The sequence below is a fragment of the Nematolebias whitei genome, chromosome 15 (genome assembly GCF_014905685.2).
Source record: "Nematolebias whitei isolate Nwh7 chromosome 15, NemWhi1, whole genome shotgun sequence".
In the NCBI taxonomy this organism is placed as follows: Eukaryota; Metazoa; Chordata; class Actinopteri; order Cyprinodontiformes; family Rivulidae; genus Nematolebias; species Nematolebias whitei.
In genome coordinates this window covers 16,364,655-16,373,586 of record NC_056512.1, presented here as the reverse complement: position 1 = coordinate 16,373,586, position 8,932 = coordinate 16,364,655, and the positions used below count along the sequence as shown (strand labels likewise).

General features: G+C 42.2%; 1 protein-coding gene across 1 annotated transcript in view; it reads left to right on the top strand.

The window, feature by feature from the left end:
• The first annotated feature begins 6,742 nt into the window (after positions 1–6,742).
• traf7 (TNF receptor-associated factor 7) overlaps positions 6,743–8,932 on the top strand; it is a 37,508-nt gene continuing 35,318 nt past the window's right edge. The window contains exons 1-8 of the mRNA XM_037689338.1: positions 6,743–6,879; positions 6,957–7,088; positions 7,196–7,290; positions 7,402–7,518; positions 7,658–7,750; positions 8,201–8,234; positions 8,331–8,553; positions 8,648–8,782. Coding sequence (XP_037545266.1) covers positions 7,037–7,088; positions 7,196–7,290; positions 7,402–7,518; positions 7,658–7,750; positions 8,201–8,234; positions 8,331–8,553; positions 8,648–8,782 — 749 coding nt within the window. The 5' untranslated portion in view covers positions 6,743–6,879; positions 6,957–7,036. The remainder of the gene's footprint in view (positions 6,880–6,956; positions 7,089–7,195; positions 7,291–7,401; positions 7,519–7,657; positions 7,751–8,200; positions 8,235–8,330; positions 8,554–8,647; positions 8,783–8,932) is intronic.

The window sequence follows — 8,932 nt, the reverse complement described above, 5'->3', positions numbered from 1 at the left end:
TTTTTTGTTGTTATATACCTGGATGACTGAGAAAACAAACTTTGTGTTAAACTACAACAGTTTTTTTCAAAGCGCTTTTGTGTTTGTAATATATTATCTGCTTCAGTGTCTCTTTCCTGCAGGGTTCCACAGGGCTCGGTTCTTGGACCCCTTTGTATCTGCTCCTTTTAGGGTCTATACCGAGGAAACATGGTCTTTCATTTCATTATTATGCTGATGACTGTCAGATTTATCTGCCTTTAAAACACTATAGTTCTTGCTCCATTCACCCTCTGTTAAAATGTCTTCATGACATTAACGCATGGATGGCTTCAAAATGTTTACGTTTTAACAATCAGAAAACTGAAGTTATTGTGTTTAGCCCTAGCTTTACTGATGGTTCTGTTCCGGTACACCATGACGCTCTTGAGCCATATCTTAAACAGTCTGTTACAAATCTCAGAATGGTTTTAGACTCAGATTTTAAGTTTAATAAACAGATTAACTCTATTCTGCAGAAAAGCTTATTCCAGTTAAGACAGATAGTTCAGCTTAAGTCAGAGTTGAACAGATCTGACCTTGAAAAAACAGTCCACGCCTTCATTACAACCCGACTAGACTACTGTAACTCACTTTATGTTGGGTCAGTCAGGTTTCTCTTTCACGTCTCCAGCTTGTCCTAAATGTTGCAGCTCAGCTCTTAACAGGAACTCGTAGGTTTGATCATATTTCACCAGTTTTGTCCTCCGTTCACCGGCTCCCTGTACGTATCAGAATAGATTTAAAATTCTCCTGTTGACCTTTAAGTTCCTAAATGACCTTGTACCCTCATGTCTCTCTGAGCTACTTCAACCATATGTTCCTTCTTGGTGCTGAGATCATCTGACCAGCTGCTTTTGGTTGAAGCTCAGAGGAGATCATTCTTTTTCAGTCGTGGACCCTAAACTTTGTTACAATCTGCTCCTCAACATCAGACAGAACATTTCACTTCCTGTTTTTAATTCACTTTTAAAAACTCATCTGTTTTCACTGATGCTTAACACCGTGTGATTTGATTTACGCGTAGTACTTCATTGTTTTGTGGTTTTATGTTTTTCTTTTGAAGTTTTTAATTATTTTTGTTATTTTTGCTTTAAATTACTGCCATTGCTTTTTATTGTTCCGCACTTTGGTAACAGCTGCTGTTTTAAATGTGCTTTATAAATAAATTAGACTTTACTTGACATTTTATACCGTTGACAGATGCTTGTAGCGTCTTTCCTTGTTATCAACACGGTAAGATGCCAATTTGAGCGTTAATAGCCTCTTTCGTTGTGTTTAATGGTTTGGATGCGTTGTTTTGATTTAAAGGATCAAATTAGGTTCTGATCAGGGCTTTTTGGATCGATTTGGGTCACTGAGTTTCAGGGGTGCACTGATTGCAGCTTTCTGGCCGATCACCGATTTCTAAAAAGTCTGACCTGCCGATACTGATTTTGGTTTATAAGCGACTGTGTCAGGTGTTATAAGGTCACAACGCACCTTCAATTTTTCAATCTTATTTTATTGTAAAACATACCCTTGAACAATATCCTAGAAACAATACAGACTTGTTTTAAGTGGCCATGAGGTAGTGCTCTGAAATATAAATGAAGTTCAGACAATTGTTGTTAAAACAAACAAAAAAATTGGTAAAATCGGTTTCTCATGCAAGTATCAGACGATTTCCCAAAATTAAGGAACTCGGTGCACTGACAAATGGCCAGCCGATTTATCGTGCACCCCTACGGAGTTTACATCTATCTTCTGATTTAGTAAAGGTTAAAGAACGCGTTGCAAACAGAAAAGCATAAATCAGTGCAGTCATTTTCTACTTGCTTGGCTTAGTTCAATTCATGTTGCAACATTGGCAAAAGAGTGTATTTTTAATTTAAATTATCCTATTAAGGAATTGAATGTTTGGATGTAAAAGGGCTTTTTTTTTCCGATTAATTATGGTTTCAGTCTCAGTCGCTATTTTCTCAGGATGTTATTCTACAACAATCATAAATTAAGTGCAAATTTATGGCATCAAATATGACAGTACATTTCATCCCTTCTGCCAATGAGAACTCATTAGGGCAGGATGTGTGTTGTAAAATAAGATATTTAGGGTATTTTTCTTAAGGTTCTAGGAAGTATTTTAACTTGACAATCGCTCCTAACCTTGTTAGTGATCATGATTGACTGCAGGCTGTGGTTTCTTATCTCCAGGGCGAAGAAGAAAAAAGATTGGTTTGGCAACACTTGGATTGACCAGTAGAACAATGAGAGGGTCTGAGGTGCTTGGTAAAGATATGAAAAGGAAAACTGAAGATTTACTCTGTTAGGAATGTATTTAGGAGCTTTTTAAAAACTGGTTCAGATTTCATGATCATCAGTTCTTCTGAATGGAAGCATGAGTTATTTGGATGTTACTACTTTACCAAGATCTTTTAAAAGACTCAAACAATCGCCCTCAGATGAGAGGATATTGGGTTGGATGTTCAGGACCATTCCAGGAACTACCAAGGCTCAAGCCTAGGGGTGCACCGATAAATCGGCCGGCCGATCGATCGGCCCCGATTTCCTTAATTTGGGGAGATCGGCGATCGGCCGATCTTTAAATGAGAAGCCGATTTTATCCACCGATCTTATCTGCCTCCGGAAAGGTCTGAAAATCAGCTGCTGTCCCCTTTTGCTCCACTGTGAGAGCTCACACACAGGTCACTCGGAGCAGCCATGTCGTCGGTTTGGAAGTTCTACGCTGTAAAAGAAAATGAGCCAAAGATCGCAATTTGCAATTCGTGTAAAGCCGAAGTAAGTCGTGGTGGAGCCACCACCAAAACCTTTAATACAACAAACCTCGTTCGCCATTTAAGAAATCACCACGCCGCCAAGTATGCAATGTTTGAAGAGAGCAACCAAGCTAAGGCTAATGCTAAAGCTAGCGCTAACAAAGAGGCAGTCGGTGGGTCGCTGTTAGCTTTTATGAGCAACGAAAAGAGCAAAGCTACCACGAGGAAAGTGATGGAGTTCATGGCATTAGACAACCAGCCATTTTCAGTCGTTGAGGACAAAGGTTTTAGAAGCTTGATGCAGCACGTGTGCCCACGATATAATATGCCGAGTCGGAAATATTTTTCTGATGTTGCATTACCGGAGTTGTTCAGCCAAGTTTCGAGAGACACCCGCAGCCTGCTAAAAGCTAATACAAATACACTCAGCTTTACAACAGACATCTGGACTTCTGATGTAAGTTTAATGTCCATGTTAAGTTTTACTGCACAGTGGATTGACGAACAGTTCGAACGTCATCAATTACTCTTAAACTGTAAAGAAATGGCGGGGTCTCACACTGCGGCCAATTTATCAGCAGAGTTTAAGGCGATGCTGAATCACTGGGAAATCGATCATGGAAGAGTTCACGTTGTTTTACGGGATAATGCTCGTAATATGGCCAAAGCGCTGGATGATATCAACCTGAAAAGTTTACCCTGCCTGGCGCACACACTGCAACTGGTTGTAAATGAGGGACAGCTGGCGCAGCGCAGCATCACAGACATGGTGGCAACAGGAAGGAGAATTGTTGGACATTTTAAGCATTCATCACTTGCCTATTCCCGACTTTATGACATACAGACACAGTTAGGTCAACCCAGGAAACGATTACAGCAAGACGTTTCAACGAGGTGGAACAGCACAGTCTACATGCTGCAGTCGCTGTTGGAGCAGAGACGTGCTATTGGCGTGTATGCTGCTGAGCACGAGTTACCAGCCACACTCACAGCACACCAGTGGGAGCTACTGGACAATGTGCTCACCATTCTTGCACCTTTTGAGGAACTCACAAAGGAGATTAGCTCATCAACAGCTACAGCAGCAGATGTCATCCCAGCCATCACTGCACTCAAGCGGATTTTGGAGAGGCAAGCGAGCACAGACCGTGGCGTGGGTACAGCCAAAGCTACGCTGCTGGAGGCTGTTGTGAGAAGATTCAGCAACATTGAGCATGAGCCCCTGTACAGCTTGGCCACTGTTCTGGATCCAAGGCAAGTAACTATTAACATTCTATTTTAGCCATAATGACTTTTAGCCTACTGCTATATTTCAACAAACATTTAAATTAAATTAAAAATAAAAATTTATTGATTGAAATGCATTTCTTTATTTACATGCAAGTCATAAAAACTGTTAATGTATACAAAACACAATGATTGACCCATCTTTCTTTGTTTATGCAAAACAAGGTACAAGAATCGCTACTTCTCAGCAGAGGTGAAAGATGACGTGAAACTGCTCCTTTTGACCAAACTTGCAGAGGGGGAGACCAGATGCACACCTGCTGCAGGAACATCCTCTGAAGTGGGACCTCCTGCTATAGATGAACCTGCAGCCAAAAGGCGTAGTCTACTGTTTGCAGCTCACGACGAAATCTTGAAGGAGAACATTGAACAGGAGCAACAGCTGGCCAGCCCTTCAGCTATGCAGGTACAGAACTACCTATCTGAGGTTCCTGTTGAAAGGAGCCAGGACCCATTGGTCTACTGGAAGATCAATGAAAATCGTTTCCCTCATCTTGCTCTACTTGCCCGAACCTATCTCTCTGCCCCATGCACAAGCGTTGAAAGCGAGCGCCTGTTTAGCTTGGCTGGACATGTAGTAGATGAGAAAAGAAGTCGCCTGTCTGGTGACAAAGCAGAAATGCTTTTGTTCATCAAGAAAAACCTGCCACTAATGAAAGTGACTGGAATAAGTCTGTGAGAACTAACTTACCAGTGTTAGTTCTTATTACCCACTGACTTGAAAATGTTACACTTGTTGCATTATCTTTTTTTTTTTTTAAATGTAACAAGTGAAAGAGTTGAAGGAACTGAACATTTTTTTTTAGTTAATTTTATAGTTTTAACAAAAATTGTGTAAACTTCATTTATATTTCAGAATACTACCTCATGACAAGTTAAAACAACAAGTTTGTATTGTTTCTAGGGTATTTTTCAAGGGTATGTTTTACAATAAAATAAGATTGGTAAATTGAAGGTGCATTGTGATCTTGTAACACCTGACACTGTTGCTTATAAAAAAAAATCGGTATCGGCCAAAATCGGAATCGGCAGTTCAGACTTTCAAAAAATCGGTGATCGGTGATCGGCCTGAAAATTGAAATCGGTGCACCCCTACTCAAGCCTGCCATGAACTGGACACCACTGGAACACAGAGCATCACTGTCCACAGTGAGGACAGTTTTTTACCTTCAAGCTCGAATGAAATCTGCAGTTGACCACATGGACCAGCAAGGTGCTTCTGGAGAAAGATTTTATACTCAATGATACAAAGATCGAGCTATTTGGACAAGAAGTATGAAGAAGTGAAAGTGAGGCTTCCAAGCACAAGAACGCTGTACCAACTCTCAAGCATGGTGGTGGTATACATTCTGTGGTACCGATACTTTGTGCAAAGTGGATGAAATGATGAAGGAAGACTAACTTCTACAACTTCACCTCAAATCAACTAAGAGTGAGTTTAAACTTGGACGCAGTTGGATGTTTCAACAGGACAACGATCTCAAACACACATCAGAACTAACTGATTCCTGGTTGTTTGAAACAGACTAATAATACTCTGGACTTCCCCAAACCCTGAGCTCAATGCAAACGGAACAAATTGTGGAATACAGTATTCTTTAAAGTTGGATCTGTATTAGAAAACCAACTACTTTATTCCATCACTTCTGTCACTAAGAATTCAGTTCAGTTTATTTATGTAGCTCCAAGTCACAACAGAAGTCATCTCAGGGTACTGTACAAATACATTAACATACATAAAATAATCAGTAACTTTATTTATCTAAGCTATGGCAGCCAGTAAATTGTGTTGAGTCTTCACTTCATCAGTCTCCCATGTTGAGCTAGCACAAAGGAAACAGTGGAAAGAAAAACTCCCTCAAAACAGCAAGAAACCTCCATCAAAACCAGGCTCAGAACGAGCGGCCATCTGCTTCAACCAGCTGGGTTTGAGAGGACAGGAAGGAGGAACGGATACACAATGGCAGGTCCAGAATGGAGGTGAGCAGGTCCCTCACTAGGAGGAAAGATAAAAAAAACATGTTAAGATAGAAACAATTACAAATACAAACTCTTCATTGGATGAAATGAGGTCAATTTGGCCTCCAGTAGTCTAAGCCTATAGCAGCATAGGATAAGGGATAGCTCAGGAAACCGAGCTAACCGTAACTATAGGATTTATCAAAAAGGAAAGTCTTAAGCCCAGTCAATGTGGACAATGTGTCAGCCTCACGGACAGAAACTGGAAGTTGGTTCCACTAGAGAGGAGCCTGAAAACTGGAAGATCTTCCTCCCATTCTGCTTTTGGAAACTCTAGGAACCACAAGTAAACCTGCAGTCTGAGTGAGCTACAGAGAAGTGGTCAAATATCAGCCAGTTATACCAGAAGCTTGTTGATGGGTACAAAAAGTGTGTGGCCGAGAAATAATGCGGGGGGTGTATTTATATATTTGAGCTTGCATGTATAAGTTTTGACTCGGTGGATTAGAGATAATCCCATCAGTTGAAACTTATGTACCCAGTTCTCGTTTAAAATACCGGTACTTTAATAATAACCTCTGGGCTTTTGCTGTAAATCATACTTATTCTGAAGAATGACCAAATGTTTATGATTTTCTTGTTAACTTTAATTTGTAGTTATGTTTAAAATAATCCGCCCTGCTGTTCCCAGGTCCTGCAGCTGTGGATGTTTCCTGCTCGTGTGTGAGACCTGTGGGTGATGAGCAGCAGGAAGACCTCTCACTACAGCCAGTACTGAGCAGCAGGAAGACCTCTCACTACAGCCAGTACTGAGCAGCAGCCACATCGTCCCTCCCCTCTAGTAGACTCTGGCAGCGGGGTAAGAGTTTAGTTGTTCCATTCTTTGGATGTACAAAAGATAAATGGAAACTGTTAAAAACTTGATCATGTTGTCAGACTTGGCTGAGTGTGAGGTTTGCAGTGAGGTAGGTCTCGTCAGTGAGCCGAGGTCCAGCTCTTCCTCTCTGCAGGGCAGGATGGAAACATCATTTGGCCCCACGTTCTCAGCTGTGGCCTCTGGATCTAAAGGTAATCCTCCTTTTTTTTTTTTTGAATTCTTTCCGTTTTTCTTGGATCTTAGAAACTCCCTGCCCCTCGCCTTATCTCCTCTGAGCTGTGCTTTCACATGTTTTCAGCTGAAGGAGCCAGCACGTACAAACAGCACAGAAGAACTCCCTCCTCCTCCTCGAGCACTCTAACCTACTCCCCCCGTGATGAAGATGAAGGAATGGTAAACCCCGCCTGACTAAACTGATCATTTATCAGGGTCAGATACTCCTCAGTGATCTTGACTGCACGGAGCTGCTGTTGATGTAAGAATGATTATTTTCCCTGAACTCAGCCTCCCATCGGCACTCCTCGAAGGTCTGATTCAGCCATCTCAGTCCGCTCGCTCCACTCCGAGTCCAACATGTCGCTGCGCTCCACGTTCTCTCTGCACGAAGAAGAAGAAGACACGGTATGTCACTGCACTGAACCGTAAACACAGACTTGGCAGATGTTCCACAGATGTTTGAAGTTGTTCTCACAGAAACGGTGTAGAACAGGAACCTAAGCATGGCTGCCAGGGTAACACATGGCTTTGTGTTTGCGAGCAGGAGCCCCAGGTGTTTGCTGAGCAGCCCTCGGTAAAACTCTGCTGCCAGCTGTGCTGCAACGTCTTCAAGGACCCCGTCATCACCACATGTGGGGTGCGTCCCTTTTCCACACTTTTAATCCGCCCCATTTATCTGCTTAGTTCAGTCACTCTGCCCAGCTCTGATCTGATGCCGAGATGAAACGTTTGTTGTGTAAAGCATGAAGCAGTTTCTTTAACTTGAGCTTCAAATGGTAAACTACACAATGTAGAAATGTTGCCTTACCACAGAGACGTCGGTCATTTAGGGAACATCAAAAACAGTTAACATTTGTTTTATTTTGAAAAGTGTAACGATTTGGCTACTCCGAGAAGGCAGAATAATATTTGTTAAATAGGAGGCATAATGTGTCATTTTTGTTATTTTAATGACTTTAACTGCGGGATGTCCAGCCCCTGAGCTGCTGGCTTTCAGCAACTGTGCCCCCCTGAGGAGTTTAGTCGAATAGCTCGATTTTAAAGCATAAATGAAGTCATTTTTCTTTCTGGTTCTCTTCCCATGCAGCACACCTTCTGCAGACGCTGTGCCTTGACTTCAGGTGAGTCCTGACCAGAACCCAGCAGAGTCTTGTCTCACAATAAAGATTAAAACATTTCAATTGATCAGAACTTTGTCTTAATTGTGCTCCTCACAGATAAGTGTCCTGTGGATGCTGCGAAGCTGACCGTGGTCGTGAACAACATCGCTGTGGCCGAGCAGATCGGAGAGCTGTTCATTCACTGTAAATACGGCTGCAGAGCCACGACCGGCAGCGCGACTGGAGCTGCTGCCGCCACAACCTCTGTGGCGGGGAAAGCTGGAGCGTACGAGGTGGACCCACTAGGCTGCCCGTTCACCATCAAACTATCTGTGCGCAAGTACGACCCATTGTTCGCCACAATGTCAGTGTTTGAGCTTCACAGCGTCTGGGCTGCCAGTTTAATTCATCCCAGTGTTTGTGTTTTTGTGCAGTGAACACGAGGCCATGTGTGACTACAGGCCAGTTCGGTGCCCCAACAACCCATCCTGCCCCCCCCTGCTCACCATGAACCTGGAAGCTCACCTCAAGGAATGCGAGCACATCAAGTGTCCTCACTCCAAATACGGGTGAGTCTTCAGAACGTCTTAAATTACTTCCTCTGTTGATCAACAAGCAGATATTTACAAAGATTGCATAAATACATATAAATACATATATATACATATATATATATATGTATACATATATGTATATATGTATACATATACATATATGTA